The sequence below is a fragment of the Takifugu rubripes genome, chromosome 1 (genome assembly GCF_901000725.2).
Source record: "Takifugu rubripes chromosome 1, fTakRub1.2, whole genome shotgun sequence".
NCBI classification, from domain to species: Eukaryota; Metazoa; Chordata; class Actinopteri; order Tetraodontiformes; family Tetraodontidae; genus Takifugu; species Takifugu rubripes.
The window spans coordinates 19,311,720-19,336,371 of record NC_042285.1 but is presented as its reverse complement, the minus strand read 5'-3'; the positions used below and the strand labels follow the sequence as shown (position 1 = coordinate 19,336,371).

The window sequence follows — 24,652 nt, the reverse complement described above, 5'->3', positions numbered from 1 at the left end:
TGGCTGCGCGTCCTCGCCAGCTGTACTTGAAAGAAGACGCTCTCTACAACTAAGTAGTGTTGGGAGCTGCGAGCCAAGAAAGAAGCCGTGTGACCCGAGTCAAACACGGCGACGCTTCCGAATCAGGTTGAAGCCACCCAGCATTCAACTCGCGAAAGCTCCCCTCGCAGCGCAGACCCTGGATATGGCTACGTCTATACTTGGGGTGAGTCGGAGTCTGCGCGAACGCGCAAAAGTTGTGCGTGGAGTTCCTGCGGGATGCTTTTCTTTGTGGCAAAATTTACGAGTGCTTCATAAGCACTGTCGGGTTAAGAGTTTAAGCTGTTGCGTTGTTTGGAAATGTATTTATATTTGCTGTTTTTATCATGAACTGAAAGCCGAAAACCAAAGCGGCGTGCTCAAACTTATTTTCTAATAAACGGACGTTGGAATTGCAATGGTGAGTTTTTAAGCGTGTGTTGTTTTGTTGTCAATCAATCTCGAGTGAAATATATTTAAAGGGTGTTTGGTCTCGATGTTTATTCATGAGCAATTTGCCTGAGGTCTAATTAGTATGATTACAAAATATGAGCAGTTTGTAAGTCCACCTTGTGTGTGTGTTTTCCAGGAAGAGCCACGATTTGGAACTACACCTCTAGCTATGTTGGCAGCTACCTGCAACAAAATCGGCAACACCAGTCCTCTCACAACTTTGCCTGACTCCAGCGCGTTCTCAAAGGGCGGATTTCACCCGTGGAAAAGATCCTCCTCCAGCTGCAACTTGGGATCGAGTCTGCCCGGTTTCACGGTGTCAACAAGCCGCGCGTCGACAGGAATTACCCCCACCAGCGGCACCGGCAACAGCGCGTTTTGCTTAGCCTCCACCTCCCCGACCTCGTCTGCATTTTCCACCGAGTACAGCGGCCTGTTCTCCAACTCTGCGAGCGTCGCGTCTCAAGACTCGGGACAGTCGGCCTTTATCTCTAAAGTGCACACATCGGCAGAGACTCTTTACCCGAGGGTGGGAATGGCGCACCCATACGAGTCGTGGTACAAGTCCGGTTTCCATTCGACCCTGTCTGGCGATGTAGCCAACAGTGCGTCATCGTGGTGGGATGTCCACACTAATCCCGGCTCGTGGCTCGATGTCCAAAATCCTGCCAGCACCCTCCAGACCTCACTGCACACCGGGACACCTCAAGCCATCCACTCCCAGCTGAGCGGCTACAACCCGGACTTCTCCTCGCTGACCCACTCGGCGTTCAGCTCCACGGGGATCAGCCCCAGCGCGTCTCACCTGCTGTCCACCGGCCAGCACCTGCTGACGCAAGACGGCTTCAAAACGGTCATCCCCACTTACACAGACGCTTCCGCCGCCAACGCCATGATTTCTGGGGGCAGCTCGGGGATAAGTACCTCCTCGAGGTCGTCCAGGCGCTACTCCGGCAGAGCAACATGTGACTGTCCGAACTGTCAGGAGGCAGAGCGGCTGGGACCCGCCGGGGCCAGCCTGCGGAGAAAGGGACTCCACAGCTGCCACATCCCCGGCTGCGGGAAAGTGTACGGAAAGACCTCTCACCTCAAGGCGCATTTGAGGTGGCACACCGGCGAGCGGCCTTTTGTCTGCAACTGGCTTTTCTGCGGCAAACGGTTCACTCGGTCCGATGAGCTGCAGAGACACCTCCGCACCCACACCGGGGAGAAAAGGTTCGCGTGCCCGGTGTGCAACAAGCGCTTCATGCGCAGCGACCACCTGAGCAAGCACATCAAAACGCACACGGTCGGAGGAGGGGGCAAAAAGGGCAGCGACAGCGACACCGACACCAGTAACCTGGAGACCCCGAGGTCCGAGTCTCCAGAACTTATTTTGGAAGGGGTGAATCCCAGACTGGCTGTTAAGGATCCTTCTCCTCACGATGAGGCCTGAAAGGACTTCACCTCCCTCCCCAGAGTAAAAAAAAAAAAAGAAGAAGAAAGAAAGAAAGAAAGAAAATCAAATCTCACTAAAAATAAAACCGCACAAGATTAAAAACGGGTCTTTATTTGACAGACGTTAAGAGGGAAAACGTGAAGACGATCATATATTCCCCCACAGACGTGTAGCGTGTGTTTCATTCATAAATCCACCCAAACTGCGATTTTAGGCCTTTGGGAATTTTGCAGAGCAACAAGAGGGTGAGCTGGATGTTTGCCGCAGCTGCGCCAAACCTGTTGAACTTTGGACAATGTGAGTGACATCTTGTATATTGATCACTGAAGTCTGTGTTATTTTTATGTAAATGTTAGGCTATGATTGTTTTCTTCGTGTTGGTATCCTGGAGAATCAGGGAGTTTACTTTTTGACGCACTTTGTGGATATGTACGTACACGGCTTTTTAAGCTTTGGTTAACCATTTTATTAATTTGCTAAAAATATCTATATATAAATGTTTACCTGTATAAAGTCACACGTATAAGATTTTCATTTTATCGTAATTAAAACATCTTTAAAAATGAATAATTGTGTGATGCAGATTTTACTTTATTGATGCTTTTAATTTTATTTTTTAAATGTATCATCACACAAATATATAAATAAATATCGGCTATAGAAAGCGCCCATTTCCCATATGGAATAAATCAGTGTTTAATGCCCCCCCCCCCAAAACCCAACATAGCTAAATGAAAATCGTGTTAAATTGTATTAATTATGACTTGGAGCACATGTAGCCCCATGTGTCTTGTATTGGCTATTAGGGATTGGTGTCTTATCAAATATCTAATTAATCTCCGAGACATCTTTTGTTCACTTTCACTTTATCAGGGGGGGGTTCCAACGGGGGTTTGATGACAACGGTCCCCGGATATTTATTCTAATTGTCTAAATTAACTGCTTTCATTTGCATACCAATCGATGGAGCCAGAATAAGGATCCCCCCCCCCTCTTTGCTCCAAACCTGACAGATTTTATGGGAACAGTTCTTTAAACTTTAGAGAAAAAAGGGGGGCAAAGAGTCACATGCAAATGCAGATTTCCAAATGCCCTTTTTGCTCAGCGCAGTCAAATGGTGTGCATGTTATTTGAATATCAGTGGGCCCGTGTTGAAAGGGTTCAAGGATGCTCTCTGACTTCTTTGTGCTCAGCCAGCGCTGCGTCCGATTCTCAAAGAAAGAGCCGCGGAATAATTAGAGCCGGAGCCGGGACCGGGAATACATCAGGGGAAGGCGTCTCATCCAGACACCCTCTTTTTTTCAAGAGGGTGTTAAATTGACCAGAAGGTAATAGAGGGAAATTATTTTCATTTCCTTTTGTGCAACAGCAGCTTCCAGAAAGTGGCCAGATAGCGAGAAGCATCAGATTAGAAGAAGCAACATTTTAGAGAATACAATAAATTTTGAAATGGAAGCTAACCATTGACATTTTTAAAAATTTTAAAAATCTATATTTATAGAAATTGGTGCTTTACTTTAAATATTTAAATTTGAGATGATCAAAAATTCCTCTTCTATAAAAAATATTCTTCTATAAGCGATGTAAATAATGTAACGTAATATGCAGCAATTTAAAATATTTCAAAGGGTAAATTGTCTTCCAGGAGGGCCTGAAATTAGGCATTTAAGGTATAGATTTGATATTTAAATCGTGATTTAATACCAGATGCAAAATTCCCGCCACCTCAAGCACCAACGGCACATTAAAAACACAAATCTGAATGTTCGTGGACTTTGGATGATTTAATTTAACTCCAATAAACAAATTCAGCTGAAATAATAAAAATTAAAATAAAATCAGTACAACACCGTTGAGGTATTGTGTTATGTTTCGATATTGACATAAAAACCAAATACACAACAACAAATGTTGAAAAAAAACCCATTTCAACAAGGGGAAAAAAATGCAGAGGTCAACTGACCATTAAATGGGGTCGAGCATTTGGCCATTAAGGATCACTGGTGGGAAAAGCTGCTATTGGGAATCAATGAATCTATTTTCACAACGGCGCGCGGCTGCAGGTGATATCGATATTTGCTGACCACTGCTGCCCCCTCGCGGAAGACGGGCGACGCTGCAGCGGTCTGCGGCTGAAACGACAGAGCGGCGACAGACACGTGAAACAAATGGATCAGCGTTTTCTGTGAGCTCGGTCTTGGCTTCTCTCCCTCCTCTCTCTGCTCCTGCTCCTGCTCCTGCTCCTTCCCCTGGCCTCTCTTTCGTTTCTCCTCTCCCGGCTTCTGCTCCTCCCATCTGCTGTTCTGCTCTTCCTCCCGTCTGCGTGGCTCCTGCTCCTCTCAGTGTCTCCGCTGTGACGCCGGCCCCTGCCCCTCTCCTCCCTGCCTGCCTCGCTGCTCCGGCATCTGTCCGCGGTGGTTTTGGAGCTGCTGGCTCTCTCCCTGTCCCTGCTGCTCTGCCTCCTTCTCTCTTTATCTCCCTCTGCTTTGATCTCCTCTCCGGGGCTGCGGTGCCGACTCCTCTCCATCCCCGTCTGCCTGTGATCTCTGGACTCTTCGCCAGCCCTCTTCGGCGACCTGCTCCTGCGAGAGGAGGCCCTGTGACTCTTGACTTGCAGCTCGGTCTTGGAGCTGTTATCCCGACATGAGTCCTTTTCCTTCTTCTTCTTCTTTCTCTTTTGGGTCTTGACCTTGCTGTGGCCTTCTGAATCCGAGTCGCTCTCAGCGCCGCTGCTGCTGCTGCTGCTGCTGGAGGAGTCGGTGGAACTGTCGCTGCTTTCAGGCTTTTTCTTGTGTTTTCTTTTGTTTTTTTTCTTCTGTTTTTTGCTCTTCTTTTTCTTGGCCTTCTGCTTTTCTAAGCGATCCAGTTTTCTGAAACAGGGAGGTGAACATTACAACTCCCGGTCAAGAAAATGAGACATTGGGGTTTATGGACGGGGAGAACAGCGGATTAAAGGTTTCATTACATTTAAAGACAACAGCATAAAACACCCACCTGAGCAGCTTCTGTTTCTGCTTGGTCGTTAGTGACTTGAGAAATTCCACTTCTGGATCCTCCTCCTCCTCACTGGCCACATATTCCTGCCAAATATTCACATTTTTATTTGCATCCGTCCCCCAAACCCATTTCAAAACAATGACAGTTTAATCTTTTAAATCAAATCGGAAGATGTGACCTCTGGTTTTACACAGCACATTCTGTGTCAAACCGCACGGCGGAGGAAGGCGGAAAATTACCTGTGATGGATCACCGACTATAGCGTTCCGATCAAGGACACATTTTTTCAAGGCAAAGCCGCTGTTTCGCATCTCTGCCATTAACTCTGAGGGGTGCATCGATGGACCTGTTAGCACAAATCACAGCTTCAGAGTCCCATTGATGTCAGGCCATTGGCAGCCACTATCTCCACAGTGGGAATTTCAGGGGCGTCTTTGTTAACAGAATGGGACATCAAATCAACTCACTGCACTTCCGGCTGAGCAAATCATACAATATCATCCCCTGAAAAAGCAGCAGTTAGGGGAATCAGAATACACAATAATTACTTTTTTTCTCCCAGCCCAGGGGGGGGCACTATTACAGTGCTCCAGCAGCAGCGTGCGCTGCCTGGACTCTCCCAGGGTAAGCAGTGTTACTTTACAACTGCACTGGCTGATTGCAGAGCTCTAAATCAGCTGCAGTCTCGGAGCCCCGGCTCGGAGAGGAGAGGAGACACAACAAACCCTCAAACATTCTGCCTGATTTTACATCCTAAAATATCATTGTTTTTATTTTTCTTTACAATTTCAGCGACTTACAGTAGATACAACCTGTATTTTCCATCTATAGCAATCTTTAGATATTTCTATATATAGATATATATACAGCTATATCACGCAGAAGAGAACAGGGGGAATATTTTGAGTAACTGCCGACAGTTTCAGACTCTACCTGCTGCCTCGTCCGTGGCCACAGTGCTGGCATTGATACCAGACAGTCCGTACAGCGGACACTCTCTGTCCGTGTTCACGTGACCCCATTTGTGGCATTTGATGCATCTTACGTTGCGCACCTGAAAAGATAAGAGCAGGAATTACAATCGATTGAAACAAAAACACACTCCTGGTATTACCGGTACATAATATTGGAATCAGCTCATTTTAAATGCAAAACTTATCCCATTAACTGATTTGTCATTGGTCTAATTATTATTTAAGATGTCTCATGCCACCTTAAATGTGATCTTTAGTCACAAGTTAACTGTCCTGCACAACACAATGATTGAATCCACTTTGTTATAAAGATGAAACCTCCTTAAAGGAGCCTGGTGGTATTGGAACTGTGACTGGAATTATATTTATTTGCTAGTGTTGTGATTAGCTTTAAAAGCTAATGTGCATATCCGATTAAGGGAAAACAGGAAATTCTGATTCTGATTTATGAAAAAAAAATAAAGTCTTGTTTAGGAATCTGTGGTTAAATGTAGTAATAGATTAGACATGAGGCCGATAAGATTATTTCCCCACTCACCTGGATCCCGAATGGCTGATCTCTGATATTCATGTCATCCTTCGCATACCTGAAGAGTTCAGTATAATTTAAAGGGCAAAGTTTGTACATTCACAATCCAACACCAAATAATAACCAGACTACAGGCCAAGGAGCTACGTGTCAGGTTGTTACAGAGTTCCAGATATTTCTACAAGGTGGAGCCAAGAAATCAGCCATGTTGATTAAATGTGATACAAAATTTTAATAAAGGTGTTGATGATACTCATTTCATTATGGTTGGTGACAGCCAAGTTCAGTTTGGCTATTTAAATTATTTTTTTGTTTGTCTTGGCCAGGATATTTACAGAATACAGGATATTGTAGAAAGTCATTACTAGGCCCAGGAATGAAAGGTAAGCACTTTTATAAAGTGGTGCAATAATGTATATATAAATTGGTGTTGGTTTGACCCTGGGACCCATGATCATCCCGTGTTGGATTGGTTGTTTTGTTTGTTTTTTTAAAGAAACTATAAAGATTATTTATAGTTAAATTAAAATTTTATTCTTTTACGCAGTTGTATCCAGTATTATGAGCAGTTCCAGTCCAGAGGTGTGTAAATACATTTAGATACACTGCAGTGCAACAATCATTTTAATACCGGTATTTCTATCCTGAAGCTGGATTAATCTAACAACAGTTTGTTCATCAGCTGATGCAGAATGGATATCTGGGGCTATTTGAGTTAGTTTTCCAACAATAGTTTTTCTAAAATTAATATTACACAATAAACCTAAAAAAGAAATCCTTACTTCTCTCGAGGAGCCCCCTTCTGCCACTCAAACTTGTATTCTTCTTTCCCTTCCTTAGAAAACCAAAATATATATACAATGCAAAACTCATTAATGTTAATTAAAATCAAAGTAAATTATTAAGTAATTAACACTTGGTGAAGAAGAGTGATTACAAATTATGGTGTGTGTTTCCTGAAGTACTTTACCTCATTTTTTTCCTCTTTGTTTCAGAAGACAAATCACAGAAAAAGGAAACATTACACATTATTATATTGTTATTTCAAAACATAAAATGACAGATGACAATGTCTCACACCGCATACCTTTGGAAGCTCCAGGTGGAGCTTCATACATAAAATTCAGGCCATTCTTAACACGATCATCTCCCATCAACAACCTGGTAATGTGCAAATTTGTATTTGTTATCAAAGAAATTTTCTGCAAACACAATTAAATTAAGAAATAAAGCAAAAATGTTTCTGTAAATATAAAAAGGATAAAGCTAGCACTGTATGAGAGAGGTGTCTTGGCTGTTTTTCAGTGTTCCAACCTGTTGTTGTAATTATCCTGCTCTTTCAGATAAGCCTGCATGAGGTCTTCTTGTTTGGTCTTCTCAAAAGTCAGCTTCTGCTCTGCTATCCATACCTGAAGAAAGGAAAAGGCCTTGAAACGAGCTCTTTCCCCACTTTGCACGATCCACAATTACTTGAAATGTTTTTAAAAAGCAAAACTAAATTTGGATAATGAGAATACTGGGTTGTTCTGCACATGGTCAGCCCATAAATTATCACCCCGAAAATTAATTAGTCACTGGTTAAGTTCACTTAAATGTAACCTGTACAAATCAAAGTTGTACCAGTAAAATTGTAACTAAGTAGTCTGGATAAAGGTGCAGTTTTATTGTAAATGAAATTGAGTCATTAGTATTACATTTATTTTCATATCAATCCCGAATATCGACTCTTGCACAGCACTTTACTAAATACAAGTTTTAATATTCGGAAAGTGGAGGCAATAGCTATTTTTAAGTAAGTGATTAGAACAAAATAATGTTAACGTAAAACCAGCAGGCTAACATGCTAATCTAGCTAACAGTTCGCACTCACCTTTTTGATATTTGACTTCGACGCAGGATGAAAATCCTTCTTACACATAAAATTTGCAAATGATTTCCCCATGTCTGCGGTTTATATTAAAACCGAGATGACACCGTAATGTTATTTTCCCCTGTAAGGAAAACGTAGGTTCGCCTCAGCTTGTCAACACGCCGGCTTCTTTTGCTTTAATGTTTTGAAAAGAGCGTCAGCACACTGGCACATTACCGCCCCCACGTGGACTAGAGGTGATATTGATTAAAAATAAATGCAGTATTTCATACAGTATGGTTACATGCTGTAAATATTTTACTTTCTTCTATCTATCTATCTATCTATCTATCTATCTATCTATCTATCTATCTATCTATCTATCTATCTATCTTCATCATCATTTTCTTCTTCGTAACATTGAAAAAGAGGTTGACTAAACACGATCGCCACCTACTGGAAATCGGTCACACATGTAAAAGCCAGTGTTAGAGTTAAAATCTCTCGTCAAAATACTAGTCACGGATAAATGAACCCAAATATAATTGACTGGACGTATATATTAACATAAAAGAAAAAATAATCTATCCTACGAATATGAAGTGACGTCAAGTTCAGTCACGTGACTACAGAATTCTTCCGGGTCGAGTCACAGAACCTGAAGCAAAATGTAAATAAAAACAATCTAGTTTTACAGCCCAACCAGTAAGTGCTGTGTGCTGTAGTGAACATTGAACGTCATAAACGCAGTTGTTGCTAACTAATATCTGTGTGATCTCAACTACGCTTGCTAACGGTAGATATTTTATAAAGTAAATAGCAGGTGAACTGTAATTCTTTTTAATTGAAATCAGCAGATTAAATAATGAAGCCGTCCTCCTGTGACACATTTGTGGCTCTTCCTCCCTCCACTGAGGGGCAGCGCATCATTTTTGGAAAGAACTCTGACAGGCCTTGTGATGAAGTCCAGGAGGTGGTTTATTTTCCTGCCAGAGATTATAATGCAGGAGAGAAGCTTGAGGTAAGAGAGTCTGAACTAATCTCCAGTTCACCAGAACTTTTAGGTAATAACTCACTAATGGCACCTTTTTTTCTCCTGGGAAGTGCACCTACATTGAGATCGAGCAGGTAAGCCACACTCATGCGGTTATATTGAGTAAACCAGCGTGGCTTTGGGGGGCAGAGATGGGTGCAAATGAGCATCAAGTGTGTATTGGAAATGAAGCAGTGTGGGGCAGAGAAAGCGCCGATGGAGACGAAGCTCTACTCGGGATGGATCTTGTGAGGTTGGGCTCTCACAATAGCCCATTTTTGTGGTGATACAGTTTCGGTCAGATTTAAGTCTAACTTACTGTATATGTGACTGTGTATTTTGCAGACTGGGACTTGAGAGGGCCGATACAGCTGAAAAAGCCGTGGATGTCATTACTGATCTGCTGGAGCAGCATGGTCAGGGAGGATCATGCATGGAAGAGGAGTGTTCCTTCACCTACCACAACAGCTTCCTCATTTCAGACAGGACAGAAGCTTGGCTGCTCGAAACATCGGGGAAACTCTGGGCAGCAGAAAGGCTGGAAGGTACGAAACAGTAATCAGGACAGTCAAAATAGTATTAAAGATTTAAAGGCACAATTGGTTAAACAGCCATATTGATATCAATCAAAAAGCAGTGGAAAATGCTAGCTCAGAAGCTAGATGCTAATATAAATCATGTTTTCAACCAAGACTTGAATCTGTATGAGCTACAGTAGCATTAGAAGTAAGTGCATATATCAGCATCTTATTTCAGCGGTACACTTTGACGTCTCCTTTGACATTATGCCCAACAAGTAACATATTTTAATCAGTGCGTGTATGCCATTCTTAAAATACCTTGAAACACCAAATGAAATCCTGTTATTAATAATTTTATCACTATGTCCATCTTATTAAGGAAATATAATGCTAAGTACCAGATTAGATGAGGCTGAAATAAAAACATGAATGCTATTTTTATTTGGAATGATCAAAAACGCTGATATTTTTTATCATTGCCGATAAATTGCATATCCTACCAAATCACCTTGTCTAATGCTGAGAACATTCAACGACATCTCCAGGGGGTTATCGTAACATCTCCAACCAGTACGGCATAACGACCAAGATAGACAAAGAACATCCACAAATGAGAGAATACGCTCGAGGCAAAGGCTGGTGGGATGGAAAGAGTCAGTTCAACTTTGCCGTCGTCTACTCCTACATGACTCCGGCCAGGATAGAAGAAGCTGGGAGCCGATACCATGAGGGGAAGACGCTGCTGGACAGGAGCAACGGTCAGTCAATTCATTGCATTGACACAGAGGTGATGTAAAATGTAAAGTTTAAACCTTTTTCTCAGTTTTAATTTGTGTGCTGGTTCTGTGAACCAAAGGTCACATCACTGCTGAGACCATGATGGACATCTTGAGGGATAAAGACAGTGGAATCAACATGGAGGGCATGTTCATGACAACCGGAAGCATGGTGTCGGTCATACCCAGGGATCCTTCTCTGCCAGGGGTTCACTACTTTACAGCGACTCCGGACCCGGACAGGTACTGCAGCATCCCAGTTACCCACTTACTTTTGATACCAGCGGTTGATTTCAAAGCTATTTTTAATGCAACAGGTCTGTGTTCAAACCTTTCATCTTTGTGAAAAACCTAAAGCCGCTGAAGGAGACGACCTCTCCCAGTTACGGTCCTGACGATCCCGTGAAGAAGAAACCACGCTTCCAGAGCAAACCTGACCGCAAACACCAGCTGTTTGTCAAACACGAGCTGGTGGCTGCCGTCATCGAGTCCCACAAGGTTCCCCGATTCACTTTTGTAAGTGTGAATGTGAGATTAAAAATAATGATTGTTTTTGTTGGTAGGAGAGAGGAAAGAAGATCACAGAAAACATGAGAAAGCTGGAAAAGGAGACCATGTCAAAGATGGAAAAGTTCCTCTCAGGCGGTGTGGATGAACCTGATCTCCTGGTGAATCTGTTCCTGGGTTCTGTTCAAGAGGAGATGTGCGTGTACAGCACAAAATGAATCACCAGCTGTGTCAGAACTTACTCCGATACTCGTTTATAATTGGGCAGGTTTGGACTAAATCAAAGAAATCCATCTCTTATTGAAAGAAGACTGAACAAATTATCTGAGGAACTTGAGATTAGTTTATTTGCATATGATGCTGCATCACAGGTTCACATTTTTAAGAGTTGTAAAGAAATACAACATTTGAGTTGTCAGTAGTTGACATCTGCAGTTTAAATAAACACAAAAAGTTTAAGAAATCCAAGTCTCCTTTTTACCCTTCAGGTGTGCAACACTTTGGTTTAAAAACAAAAAGCTCTCCTCAGACATTCCAGCAATGATCCTGCATAGCTTTGGTATAAAGAGTCTCATTTGTCCCTTTGAAGCAAATACTACATCATTGTTTATGTCTCAATTGCATCTGAAACAAATGTGAAGATTCAACTCTACATCCTCTGAAATCCCTTTGAAACACCTCTCACACAATCTTGTGACAGCAATGAGAAGCAGCTGGTCACCAGGAGCAACCCCCCACCCCATCCCTGTCGCCAGGGAACAGAGGAGTTTCTTGATCCTGACCTGGTTCATGAACCAAGCTCTGCTGCCTGATATAAAAACACTGAACATTCCCTTTGTGCACACATTCTGCACAACACCCGTTTGACTAGTAAAGACTCTTCACAACCTTCTGGCCGACTGCCGCGGGTGGCTGGGTGTGGTCTCAGGTCATAAAGCGGTAATAAAGGGGACTGTCCAGGAAGTCGTGCTCCTCTTTGATGTGCTGGAGCACGCCGCCCTGCTGCAGGCGCTTCCCGTATAGTACCGCCTCGCCCGGGTCCTGGGCCAAGCCCACCTGCTGGAGCCACTCGACCAGCTCACAGCCAAGAAAGCATTCAGCAACGGTGGTCTTCCCACACCTGACATTCAAAGACAGACAGAGGTCTAGCATGAGTTCCCGTGTATATAGATTACATTTGACACATGCTAAACTGAGATTTGAACATTTCATTTCAACATGTTTATCGCTTAGTATTTTGGGGTGGAGTGTGAATGAATCATACTCTCAATATTGGGAAATCAGTAAATAACTGCTTCTGTATAAAGAATCAGTATAACATTTTATTAAGGTGCAGCTGCTGGTTAAGAGCATGTGTGAGTAGTGCAGGCATCTTTTTACCGTCTTCTTTTGACAATGTCCTGATGACACTGGTCCTTGTGGTATTTGACAAACTGAGTACAGGTCAGCCTAATTTCCTCAGGTAAATCTGACCAGTCCTGCTCTTTCTTCCTCCTCCCATTCCAAAGTCTGCGCAACCTAAAGAGGCCCAAAAAAAATGACAATGTATCTTTACAGCAGCAAAAATGTTCACACAAAACAGCTGCTCATGGGTGGTCAACAAACAGCCTACCGTTTTTTAAATGGCAGTATGATCAAATGCTCGTCCAGCCCAAACAGAGCGAAGGAGAGAAGACCCTGGTTTAAAAAAACAAAAACCCGATTGAAAATAAATGTTAAAAGTCTCGATCACATGGTATCTAAACACTAACCTGTCCATAACTGGCAATAGCAGAGAAAAACTGCAGCTCCAAGTAGAGTCTCCCAGGAACAGGATTTAAGAGCAACCAGAAGCCACTGGACAAGTTCTGTCAGAATGAGGAGAAAGATGGCTGACTTGACTGCTTTGTGATGTTTTCAGCTTTATGCACCTAGGTACAGTCTGCTCCTCGTGGTCTGCTTGTGTTTACCACACTCAGTTATATAAATTTTAGACACTAAAATATTATATGAATAGCTTCTTATAGATACTTTATAACACGTTAAAATATCTTCATTCATTACTCACTGGGTGTATTCGTGTGTCGTGTGAGTTAAGGTGCCTTTTCATCAACAAAATTATCTCTTGTTGTGGATTAAAATGCGTTGTTATTATAATTTCTGATTTCTATGGCTGAAAAGACTATTCTAACAGCCCAATGAGAGGAAATGGACTTATTGTACTTTATCTTTATTAACTGAACTATATACAGGCTGACATCGGGATGTTATACATTTTTCAGATGGTTTACTCACAACAAGCAAAGTGAGAGTCAGAAGCAGACATAGGAGCAAATGCCGGGCCACTTGTCTGTCTGTAGCCTGCTGAAGCTCCTCCACTCGGGCCAGCTGACAGTCTGTGGACTCGCATCGGTTCCTACACTGGCCTGAAGGTGGCAGTAAAACACTGACTTTAAAACAAGCCACTGGAGGAACAGCCATTAATCAAACAAAGGCAACCAAATTCTGTTTGATTTGCACCACGGTGTCTTTAGTCTGAACATGAATAAATCTCCTATAATCCGAGAGGAGCTCAACTGATGATGAAAGAATTACCTGTGTACGTGCTCACTGTGTTGTTCCCGTTTGAGCTGATGATCATGTCGGGCATGGGCTCGGGTGGAGCGCAGTTACAAATGAGACACACTGAGAACACAGTTATGAAAATGAAAACAAGTCTAATGTTTTTCTTATCTTTTCACATTGCATCAACCTGTCACGTCCGACTGGAAGCAAAGTACATGGAACACAACAAAAGGAATAACTCCATAAATGATGAGGCTAAGCTGCTTTTCATTTGTTGACTGAAGAACTCAAACCCTGTTAATGACATCAGTATTGGTTTCTAACTGCTTTGACCTATCAATAACTCGCCATGACATGCTTGTCAGATGAAGTTAGAAAAAACACATCTTGTGTGGGTGGATGGGATGTTGCTCATGGCGCTGTCAAACTAGTAGATAAGATGTAGTCTTTAGACCACTGATAATGCTTGTTCCTTCCCTTTCAAACTTGGTTTTGTAACTCTGTACTCATGATGACTTGACAACTATTCAAATTACTATTTAGTCCATTTAATATTTACATATGATAATACTGATCCACCATAAGAAATTAAATTACCTCTGGCAAGACTACCCTCAGTTGCCTCCGGCTCGATCTGAGGCAGCGCCTCTTCTTCTAAATTATCCAAAATATCATCTGTGGAGTTTCCATTTTGGATCTGGTCAGTTTGGGTCCAGCTTTCTCGACTGAGGCACACCAGAGAGCCGCCTCCCAGCAGTATACCCAGGGCAACTATGACTGTGGTGCAGATGATCTGCCAAAACACACGTGTTCAGGCTTCAGAACAATTCTCTACCTTAAACGAGCGAATATCTGAGGCTGTTACCTGTGCTTCTCCGTAAAAGAGCGACGGGTCCTGCGCGTCTGGACTTTTTTCCGCAAATATGAGGAGCAGAGCAGTCGCTATAGCTGGGAGCCTGTTGCCAAAGACATTTACGACAACAGTAAAAGACTCTAAAATAAACCAATAAAATGTTTCAGTAAGATAGCAATGCAGTAAAATGCACAATACGCAGCTGACATCACATGCATATTCTAATCATGCATGCAACTAATCACAAATACAATTCTAACCTGGTTTTGACAATCATTAATGTTGCAAGTTTCATTTCTCCCTTTAAACTGACTCACCCCCAGCCTGCAAAGATGAACACCGCTGGGGGAACTTTCAGATCCTCAGATCTCCTCAGCAGCACAAGAGAAAGTGCTATCAAACCTAAACAGTGAAAAATAGCACACATGTGAAGTCAGGGGAACACATCAGTGCAGTTGGATGGTGAGTGATGCACGTGCAAACGCAGCATACCTGGCCACACGTAAGTGCTGTACTGGGAAGCCCATAATAACATGAAAACCACAGTCTGACCAGTGGGATCACCCTTTGTCACCACATAGCCCCACACAATCATCCCAGTACAAGATAGGAACTAGAAAAGCCATAATAACAGCAGAGACGGACATTTACTGATATGAATTTACGTAGAGTGTGGAGAGCATGAGGAAATGTGCTCACCTGTGCAAAAAACAAGTTGACAGTAAAGAAGTGAGGTAGTCTCTTGAATTTCTTGCTTAAAAACATGACAATAATCGTCCAGACCTGCCAGAGAGAATACTTTTTGAAAAACAGCCCACATTTGCCAACTAAAATAAGCTTCCACGGATGTAAAATACCATTAATATTAAACAAAATTGCTAAATTATTCACTTAATATGGAGAGGCAATTTTAGACAACATGATGCTAAAGAAACCAAGATGAAAAATCCGGAGGATAGATGTGGAAATTCTTTATGCCAATATTTCAACTGCTCCAAAGAACAGCTTTGAGTTTCAAAAACACAAAGTGAGAAAAATGAGGAAGTAAGTCTGTCAGTAAGCAAAGCATCTGCTTGCTCACAGATGGCCACACATTTTAAAATAACACTGTTCCTCTTTAGCGACATCAAACCAAACTATTAATAGTTTTTAGGATTCGTAACAAATGTCAGTGGCTGCAAACTTTACGTGGGCCTGAAACTGATTATTCCCCACTGATGCAATTCAAAGAGCGGCAAAATTCAATGAACCCGTCATTAGGATATGAAAGTACTCGGAGCTGATATTGGCTCGAGTCTCTTCCTCAGCAACAAACAATTTCTTTCATTTGCAGAAAACAATCATGCAATGCAAAGAATGTTCGAACCGAATTCAGTCTGGTGGCTAAAAGCCATTGGATTTAACTTGTAGTAATTAGTTAAGAATTTTTATTGAGCAACTGCAGTTTTATTAGTGAAGAAAATGAACTCTCAAGTGTGTCACAAATGTGCCGCGTCTAGCTTATTCTTGCCACATTCAGGATTTACTGACATCAGTTACAAAATGGTTGTTGCTCACGTTTGTCTGGAGCAGCTGCCAGAAAGAACATTAAGTTTCTGTCTGTCTGTCTGTCTGTAAGTTTGTGTGTGTGTGCAGCTTGAATTGCATATATTTACTCATTTTGCACACGATTAAGGTAAAAACAAAAAGAATCATTCAGGTGTTTCTTTTCAGAATTGACCGTGCTGTTGCGACTCACCAGTCCGATGAGGCTCACTATACTAATGTCAAGGCTGACGTTCTGCAGAGCAGTCATCACAACCTGAGGATCGCTGCAGGAGATTGTGAGTAACCAAGCAGAAACATACATTATCGGAGCTGAGAGGAAAGTGCAAATCACCATCCCGGCGGTGACCTGATACAAAGCACAACGAAAATGAAATTATTAGTCACGGAGTTACAAAATAAAAGGTCAGATTAGAAGGTGGTGGAAGACTCACAACTTCTATCTCTGCATTGTAGTAGACAGCATAGATTCCCACACTCGGTGCCGTGGGAAAAACACCATAAAGAAAGGCGTAGTTGGAGAGACTTGAGTCATTTGAAGGGCTGCGGTTGGTGTCCAAGACATCCACCATGTCCTTACAAAGCAGGGGCATTAGCAGCCTGAAAGTTGAACAAAAGGGGAGAATGTCTGTGCAAAGTCTTCTGAAACCTGCATCCTCAAAACCATCACGTACAAAACAAGCTTCACAGACATCTGACGTTCTCTCCAGAAAAGGGTGACAGTAATAAAAGACATCTGGATGATTACAGAAAGATGCTGTTGTACTCACAGTTTTGCTGTAATAAGCAGTATCAGCGTCACAACTGTGGATCTGGTTAATTTCCCTAACTGGCCCACCATGGACAGACCCAGGTAGAACAGAGCTGTTCCCCCGAAAGAGTTGGCCAAACCATCCACAAACTGGCCAATGAAGGCAGGAATTGTCCGCTGCAGGAGAAAGTGAGCGATGATGCCGATGACAACCATGAACACCAGCGGGTTCTTCAGGACCTGTGAGATGATGACCCCCACGATATACAGTTTACTCTGCTGCCGGTTCTCCTGATTCTTCCACTTTTGGATCTCGCATAGAGCAAATCCAATAGGATTTAAAACAATGAGGGACACGGGTGCGACCAGGTAAATGTACTGAACGTATTCTGGGTATGTGCTCTTGTATAAGGCCTCAACTGTGGGTACAAAGAAAGACACACAATTAATCAGCTCACATTACCACACAGTAATACAGTTGCCACAGGAAGGTAGAGCACAGTTATCAGCATGCAGCATGTCAGAGTTCAGTGAGTTAACTTACCGATAGGATAACCCAGGGCGAAGTCGTTGCTCTGGGTGGCGAAGATTGAGAAGAGCCCTGCCTTGCTGTACCGGCTGTCCGGGCAGGACACCACCAGCGTGAGGACGCACACGATGACAAACACGCACACTTTGGCCAGGAGGATGGCCCAGAGAAAAGACCAGACGACGTGATCAAAGTTCAGCAGCACCATGTTCTTGAACAACAGCGCCGGGAGTGCGAACATGGACACAAAGTTGCCCAGTCCTTTGGCCTGAGTGCTGGTAATTATGTTGGCTCTCCCCGCGATGTATCCGCACAGTATAATCCCAAAGCACTGCAGGAGAGCCGGGAAGAGCTTGTCGATGGACACGCTGGAGTGGAGCGCTGATAAATGGCGCTGCTCCGTGGTGTTAAAGTTCAGTTTCTCCATGGGGCCGATCATCATCGCACTGTTCTCACACTTGTCAAAGGCATTGCGCCTAAAGTAGACGGGGTAGCCCAGTTATAATCAGTGGAAACGAAACACGAAGCAACACCATGGCTAAAATTAATCTCGGTTATTACACACCCACACTAGATCAGCAGCTAAAGTGTTGTAAGCGGCTCTGGTGCGCGCGGAATGAGTAACATACCGGTTCTGTTAGCATCCTCCCATTAGCCACCTCGTGTTGAGACCTGCTCTGGTGCACTAATCTAAGCGGGAAGACTCCGCCTATATATCTCAAGAAAAGAAGTCGCCATGAACGTTACTCAACCAGCACAACACCCCGGAGGAGTTTGTCTTTGTCTTACAGAACTCCGCAGCGTGGCTCCCACCTCGGAGCTTTCGTAAGCGTCAGTTGTCAACACCAGACTCGACCAATCACCTCTTGAGGAGGGGGTGGTGGGCGTGGCTTCCCCGCCCACCTGCCGTCCACGTGCGTTTCCTCTCGAGACCTCAGGGTCAGGTGACAGATGGGTTCGGTTTGCAAATAACGTGTCATAAGCATGCAATAACGACTGTTATACACACTCAGCGACACAGCTTTCTGGGTACCTATGAACAGTGTCTCAGTTACGTGACAGAGAATTTTGCAGCAGAGATTATTTTGGCATTAATTTACTAAAAAAAATCTGGCAATTTGTTAGTATTCTTTTAGAATTTATATTCAGAGAGTTAGTATAAATAGGATTTCCATAGGAGCATTTTTTTATAAGAGGTTTCAAACTTCAACTTGTTTATTTATTTGTTCCCTAAAGTATACAATAGACATACAATCTTCCTTTATATTGTTTTTTTTAAATAAATGCACAATGTAAGTTCACTCCTGATAAGCATATGTATAAATGAAAATAATAATAAAAAAAACCAACTCCTTGGACCTTGCAAACAAGAAAGATGAAGATATAAAGTGTTTGTTTGAAAACAGCATATTTCACAGTAACAGTCTTTTTTGACCTCAGACCAGGGTTTCACAGCATGCTCAGCTCAATGAGCCGACCTGCAAACACACCCAGTGTTCCAATGAGACACACAGCCATGAACACGCACAGCAGAATGTGGTCCAGCACCATGGCCACAAACTTCCACTCTTCAGCAGCCTGAGTAGAGAACGACAGACATGTGACTCACACAAAAGCAAGATTATTAAACTAATATAACAGTTGTTGTTATTTTTAAAATTACATTGTTAGACTCCTCATCTGATTTCATGGTTTCTGCAATGTATTTGACTCCCTCGATGGCGCTGCGGACGTCAGGATTTTTGGTTAGGCTGGTCTGGTAGGGGACAGCTGTCGCCTGATTGCCTGAGATTTCAGAGATGTCGAAATCAGCAGGTTGGATGCTTTTATTCTGCTTTTCCTTCCCGGGGCGCTTCATCGTGGAAAAGAACATGATGTTGGGGATGGTCTCTATAAAAACCTGTCATAAAAACAGTGACGCGCTGTGAATGTAGGTTCATAGAGGCACATAAACACTAGATGGCAGCATAACGCAAAGGCAAAAATGATCTGTTCGTGGTCGTGCAGAAGTCCTGCTCCAGTCAATCAGACCTAGAGTCAGAATATTTCTACTGACCGTGCGGACCCAGTCAGGCATTGTGTGAGTGCTGGGAGAGCGATGGTGGGTGTTGATGACGATGACGGTGATGATGATGGAGGCGATGACGAACACCATGGTGAACAGCATGTACTTCCCGATGAGAGGCACCGCGCTGGAGGTCGAGGGGATGAGCTCCACGATGACCAGCAGGAACACGGTCAGAGACAGCAGCACAGAGATGCTGAGAGTCATCTTCTCCCCTGGTAGAACAGAAAGGACCATCTTTATGCTCAGTCGCTCGAAATGTCCGACCCAGGGTGTGTTCATTTTGGGATGTCCCCAAAATAAAGACCCTTTAAGGCCACTATAAGGTGATTTAAGACTTGAGTTTTGTTATTTTCTGTTATGAAGATTATGCTTATGTTTAACACAATAAACACATTTTTAAGGCATTAATTACATATCTGCTTGGCTCAACTGTGCAGAGGAATCAGACAGTTTCAAAAGGCAAAAATGATAAATAAAACCCCGAAAACCACAGATTTAATAGAGGGCGAGGCAAGGCATATTTTTGTTGCTCGGTCGCGTTTTCCCAGAGACAGCATCTCTTTGGCACCATTTTCTCTCTCACACTCTGCTGTCAACATCCATATCAGAAACTGGAATCAAGTGATGTATTATACATTAAAGCGGAGGCTCGCTTTCAGACATGACAGCACAGAGGGACCCTGGGTAATGAGGCAGACCTACACACCAGGAGCACAGCCAGATGTGCACACATGCCGCACACATCCTGTAGCAGCCGCTGCAGACTCGAGTCAAGCTACCGGAGTCAAAAACACCAAATTGTTGCACAAACCTGCATTTAATCCTCTAATAAAAGCAAAAAAATTCGGGGATCATCCTTGAATTTTTTTTAAATGGCAAATTTTAACTGAGTGAAAAAAAAATCTAATTAAGCACACCATATCATGATGATATTTATTTTACTTAAATTATATATATAAATAAACATCAGCTAAGTGTCTGGGTATTGTTGGCTCATTCATGAATGTGAGAATGTGCAGGAACATACCAGAATCAGTGGGGAGGTAGAAGACGAGGCCCGTGAGGAAGGAGAAGAGCATACAGGGGATGATGACGTTGACGATGAAGTACAGTGGCAGCCGCAGCATGAGGAAGTGGTAGGTGATGTCCAGGTAAGGGGTGTCTGGGCAGCAGGCATAGTACACCCAGTGCTTCCATCCACGAAAGTCCTTCATCACCCATTCTCCACTTTCCATGAAGTTACTCAGATCAGGGCGATCGCTGTCCTAGTGGGCACACGCAATAATCAGTGTGATTATCCTGTTTAATAAAATCAGGTTTCAGGTTTTCTGTCAGATGCTAATAAGGGGTTAGCTTTCATAATCAACACAACACTGGTAACTCATAGCCACCCAAATTAGTCAGCCAGTTAAACAAGTGCCAAAAAATTTTTTTTTTAAATGGGCCAAGTTTCATTACTGGATTGACAACGACCAGGTTTCCGTCGTAGGTCCAGGTTCCCAGCTTCATACTGCAATTTTGGAGGTCAAAAGGGAAGTGCAGTACAATGATTTCACAGTAGCTTTTGAAGATGGCAGGAGGGTTCCAGGTGATCATGCCCGTGTGCTCCAGCAGCACTTTGGTCTCATGGACGATGGCAAAGTCACCATCGGCACTGTGGATTCAGAGAGACACGGCATCAGTATCAGGGTATGAGAAGGTACAGATCAATTCAGGGGGACATCGATGCCCCAGGATGGGTCAGCGGCTCTGCCGGCCAGGCCAGGCCAGGCCAGCCCAGGCCAGGCCAGCCAACCAGGGATCAGCTCGGCGCAGGTTGTTGCGGCAGCAGAGCTGGTCGTCAGGGAAAAACAGCAGTGTCAGATGCAGCATGTGGTGGGGGAGGGAGCCGCAATACACAGCCCCGATTTAGCCTAATGAAACCTGAGCCTTCACACTCGGCACGCTGAGGTGCAGGGAAGTCTGTTTCACACCATCACATACAGGTGTGGCTGGTTCTGGATGGCTAGATGCGTTCGGGCAGGTGAAGAGGTGAAAATGGAGCAGCTCCATACATGGAATACATAACGTACTTGTTGTAGAGAACTAGATCAGGCCTCCAAATGTCAGTAGAAGGAACTCTGATCTTTTTAATGCCACCGTAATCATCTGGGTTCCACTGCAGGTTCACATCTTTCCATTGCTGTAGAACACAAGCAGACGAGGATTGTATAGAGTCAATTTTATATGGCCCAAAGCCTATTTAACATGGAAATTTACTGATGTGTCGTCCTTTAATCTCTTTCCATAAAAAAATAAGGAGAACAAAAATATATTTAAAAAAATACAAATCAGCTGTTTTTGTCTGGACATGGACAGTAAATGTGATTTTATCTGTCAGTAATGAATAATTTTGCAGCATTTCCTTCCTCCCTTAGGTTAGTTCATCTATTAACTTGAGGAAGAACTTGTTTCTAACACTTTAGTAATACTTCAATAATAGAACAAATATAAATAATACAATTCCAACATTACATGAGGTGCTGACCTATTTATCCCATAGCACCAGGAGACAAAACAACAGTATCAGACCTGCTTGAGTCTCACGTTGCTGCTGACGATCTGGTTAACCTCGTCCTGAAAATGCAAAGAAATGAGCTCATCTGGCAGCACCGAGGGTGAACAGAGAAGATGGTGGCGCGGTTCCTCACCACGTTGATGAGCTGGATGAGCTGCAGGCCCACAGTAACCACCACCGGGTCCTTGAAGTGTGTAACTGGACGAACCACCTTGTTGTAGCCAGTGAAGAGGGTTTTGACCAGACGAGTTTCATCCTTCGAGGCCCAGGCGCCGCCTGAGATCACACACAGAACGCCGTTTTCATCACCACACCGTCAATACCTTAAATTTCTACGTGCATAAAAAAAACAAGGATTGTCTCCTTAAATCTAAATTCTGGATGTGATTATTGTTATGAAAATAGAAGCGACGGGTTCTGTGATGTTCTGGAGAAAACAGTTGTGTTTGGTTTAAATTCTGTTTTGATATACTGTTATACATACAGTATATATGCAGTAAATACAAATAAACCTGTGACAGTTCTTCTGCTCCGTGAGGAAATTACATTCCAAATATTCTCGAATGATATCTCCACACCGGGTTGCTTTTTATTTTTCAGGAAATAAATGGTGCCTTCAAACATGTGGCGGCGCTCCTGCAAGGTCGTCAATAGAGATGTTGCCTTTCCGTTACACACAACCCCACCAGCCAGAACAGGATCCTCTTTCATTTTACAGCTGACCTTGAAGTGAAGGTTGTTTTGGAACACCGTGTTTTTTTCCTGGTTGAATGGTTTTCGACACACAGAGCCGGGCATGCTAATGAATGCTCCTGAACATCATTATTCAGGTGACTCGGTGCGCTGACAGACAGACAAAAAGGCTGTTCAGCAAAGTGAAAACAGTACATGTGCCCTTGTCAATCACAAATCCTGTGTTTAACTGAAATTTCCTCATTAGTTTTGAGCAACATCAGCTTACATGACCCCTTTCACTCAGCGTGGTCAGTGCAGACAGGAGTCATCGGCTCCAACTGCGTTTTTTCTTTGGTGACAAAAGAAACTTAAAATCTCAACGTTCACCAACATGTGCTCCACTTCTTACCTGCGAGAAGAATGAGATGAAAACTGAAAAGTGCTGTGTTCATTCTTGCCGATAAGCCCTGGCATCCAGAAACAAGCTGACCACCTGAGAATGAGGAAGGTTTCACCCACCTAAAACATTCTTTAGCCACTCGCAAATGGCTTCTCGCACAACCTCCGAGCGCTCAACTGGCAACCTTGTTGACAGCGGATGTGAATGACAGGCTGCCAATGCGTGTCATTTGAGAGGGTGACATTTTTGTCATCTGTTATAAGATCAACATGCCAGAGTAATCCACCACTGAAATATCCCAGCGTGTACTCGGCCACACACGACTCAGAGTGCAGAGGCGCGACACATGCTGGCTGCTCTAAGTCTGTCTGCAGCTAAACTAATCTACACCACACTGACAGAGCTCATGTTTGCTTCCTTATTTACTAAAGGACCTTATTCACACGCTGAGATACTATTTTCCTTCATCAAGCCCCAGTTTTATTAAGTGTCCCCTCTTGTTTAACATGCTTGGTTAACAGCACCCTTGTTTTTCTTCTTCATGACGGCTTTATTGAAGCTCTATTTAATCTCTGAACTGGAGGGAATGTTCATCTACTCTTTTTACTGGGCTGTTGCCTCAGAGCAAGACAGTTTCAAGTTTGATTCCCTGCCTGAGGTTATTCTGTGTGATCATGTGCAGACTGTCAGCCGTGTGTGTGTGTGTGTGTGTGCGCGTGTGTGTGTGTGTGCGTGTGTGTGTGTGTCTCTGGTGAACTGTTGACCTGTCTGGGCTGTTCACTTGCCCTTCATGCTGTGATGGCTGGGACAGGTTTCACTGGTGTTGGTTAGCACAACATGGATCTCTGGATGTTTCCCTTCATAAGTGCACGTGTTCCCCCGAGCTCATGCGTCTTGTTTAGTATATCCATGCAGGCTGTTTTGTTTTGTAACACAGTCCGATGTCTGGAGAGCGTTATAGCTTTGTAATTTTAAGTAAATATCCATTCGCATGCTAATTTTGGGTGATAAGCATTTATTTTATCCAGAGATAAATGCATCATGTGCCACTTTCTTTTTAAAATATCATGTCCTCTGTGGGATCAGCCCTTTGTTTTGCAGGTGTAGCTTTGTCTCTGTGCAGCCGCCCACCCTGTCAGGGCTGTGACGGGTCAGGCAGCTCAATTTCCTCACATCCACAGTCGGTTCAATCAACCAGTCAGTCAACCACATGCCCCATTCATCTCAATTAGGGACAAATGACCATTTTGGCAATGCCAGCATTAAAAGAAGGTCGGTCGCAACCCACCCGCTTGTTTTCCAATCACCCCAAACACCTGAGTTTACACCGCTTGGGGGCAACATCTTTAATTCTGTCATGTAAAGCCGACAAACCAACATTGTTTGTGCTCAGCCATCCAGTTTTGGCTGACTGGGGCCCTCACACCAACATCCTAGTCTCGAGAGCACAACGTGCTGTTCTATAAATGATTAAATGTTCACTGGATCTGAAAGAAATCATTCATGTGATATCTGCAGGGGGATAATAACCCAACTGCAGACTGGCTGTTTACGCCTCAAAGATGAAGAAGAGCATTAGAGTTTTTATTGAAAAGATTATGATTTTGATATTTACAAGATCACTATTCCCAGAAT

General features: G+C 43.4%; 5 protein-coding genes across 11 annotated transcripts; 2 read left to right on the top strand and 3 right to left on the bottom strand.

The window, feature by feature from the left end:
- sp9 (sp9 transcription factor) lies at positions 1–2,469 on the top strand. Of its 2 annotated transcripts, none has more exons than XM_003961837.2 (2): positions 1–205; positions 608–2,469. In XM_003961837.2, the coding sequence occupies exons 1-2, from the start codon at positions 185–187 to the stop codon at positions 1,904–1,906; spliced, it is 1,320 nt and encodes a 439-aa protein (XP_003961886.2). In that variant the 5' UTR covers positions 1–184; the 3' UTR covers positions 1,907–2,469. The 2 variants fall into 2 exon arrangements, with proteins under 2 accessions (XP_003961886.2, XP_029704737.1); XM_029848877.1 differs by lacking the exon at positions 1–205 and adding an exon at positions 258–439.
- A 1,205-nt stretch (positions 2,470–3,674) lies between these two features.
- Positions 3,675–8,555, bottom strand: cirsr (corepressor of RBPJ and splicing regulator). The gene is made up of 10 exons (XM_003961906.3): positions 8,280–8,555; positions 7,724–7,818; positions 7,497–7,570; positions 7,380–7,393; positions 7,192–7,244; positions 6,419–6,467; positions 5,840–5,960; positions 5,146–5,252; positions 4,904–4,989; positions 3,675–4,779 (listed from the first exon to the last, which is right to left on the bottom strand). The coding sequence occupies exons 1-10, from the start codon at positions 8,349–8,351 to the stop codon at positions 4,083–4,085; spliced, it is 1,368 nt and encodes a 455-aa protein (XP_003961955.2). The 5' UTR covers positions 8,352–8,555; the 3' UTR covers positions 3,675–4,082.
- A 308-nt stretch (positions 8,556–8,863) lies between these two features.
- Positions 8,864–11,558, top strand: scrn3 (secernin 3). Of its 4 annotated transcripts, none has more exons than XM_029834641.1 (8): positions 8,864–8,963; positions 9,113–9,279; positions 9,363–9,544; positions 9,637–9,836; positions 10,358–10,570; positions 10,669–10,831; positions 10,906–11,086; positions 11,152–11,558. In XM_029834641.1, exons 2-8 carry the CDS (start codon positions 9,124–9,126, stop codon positions 11,311–11,313), a joined length of 1,257 nt encoding a protein of 418 aa, XP_029690501.1. In that variant the 5' UTR covers positions 8,864–8,963; positions 9,113–9,123; the 3' UTR covers positions 11,314–11,558. The 4 variants fall into 4 exon arrangements, with proteins under 4 accessions (XP_029690501.1, XP_003961885.1, XP_011607902.1 ...); XM_003961836.3 differs by having other exon boundaries at positions 8,874–8,963; positions 9,116–9,279; XM_011609600.2 differs by having other exon boundaries at positions 8,877–8,928; positions 9,116–9,279.
- gpr155a (G protein-coupled receptor 155a) lies at positions 11,421–18,153 on the bottom strand. 2 transcript variants are annotated; one of them, XM_003961905.3, is made up of 16 exons: positions 17,947–18,153; positions 17,333–17,793; positions 16,808–17,207; positions 16,472–16,637; positions 16,231–16,386; positions 15,192–15,275; positions 14,985–15,105; positions 14,810–14,894; positions 14,505–14,595; positions 14,237–14,432; positions 13,670–13,759; positions 13,370–13,500; positions 12,847–12,942; positions 12,708–12,772; positions 12,476–12,613; positions 11,421–12,215 (listed from the first exon to the last, which is right to left on the bottom strand). In XM_003961905.3, exons 2-16 carry the CDS (start codon positions 17,757–17,759, stop codon positions 12,020–12,022), a joined length of 2,442 nt encoding a protein of 813 aa, XP_003961954.3. In that variant the 5' UTR covers positions 17,760–17,793; positions 17,947–18,153; the 3' UTR covers positions 11,421–12,019. The 2 variants fall into 2 exon arrangements, with proteins under 2 accessions (XP_003961954.3, XP_029690458.1); XM_029834598.1 differs by having other exon boundaries at positions 17,333–18,153.
- Positions 18,154–18,499: 346 nt separating this feature from the next.
- Positions 18,500–23,360, bottom strand: LOC446014 (acetylcholine receptor subunit alpha). Of its 2 annotated transcripts, none has more exons than XM_029834625.1 (9): positions 23,027–23,360; positions 22,076–22,218; positions 21,957–22,001; positions 21,458–21,567; positions 20,859–21,039; positions 20,413–20,650; positions 19,374–19,597; positions 18,981–19,217; positions 18,500–18,895 (listed from the first exon to the last, which is right to left on the bottom strand). In XM_029834625.1, the coding sequence occupies exons 1-9, from the start codon at positions 23,067–23,069 to the stop codon at positions 18,767–18,769; spliced, it is 1,350 nt and encodes a 449-aa protein (XP_029690485.1). In that variant the 5' UTR covers positions 23,070–23,360; the 3' UTR covers positions 18,500–18,766. The 2 variants fall into 2 exon arrangements, with proteins under 2 accessions (XP_029690485.1, XP_003961953.2); XM_003961904.3 differs by having other exon boundaries at positions 20,844–21,039; positions 23,027–23,359.
- Between the last annotated feature and the right edge of the window lie 1,292 nt (positions 23,361–24,652).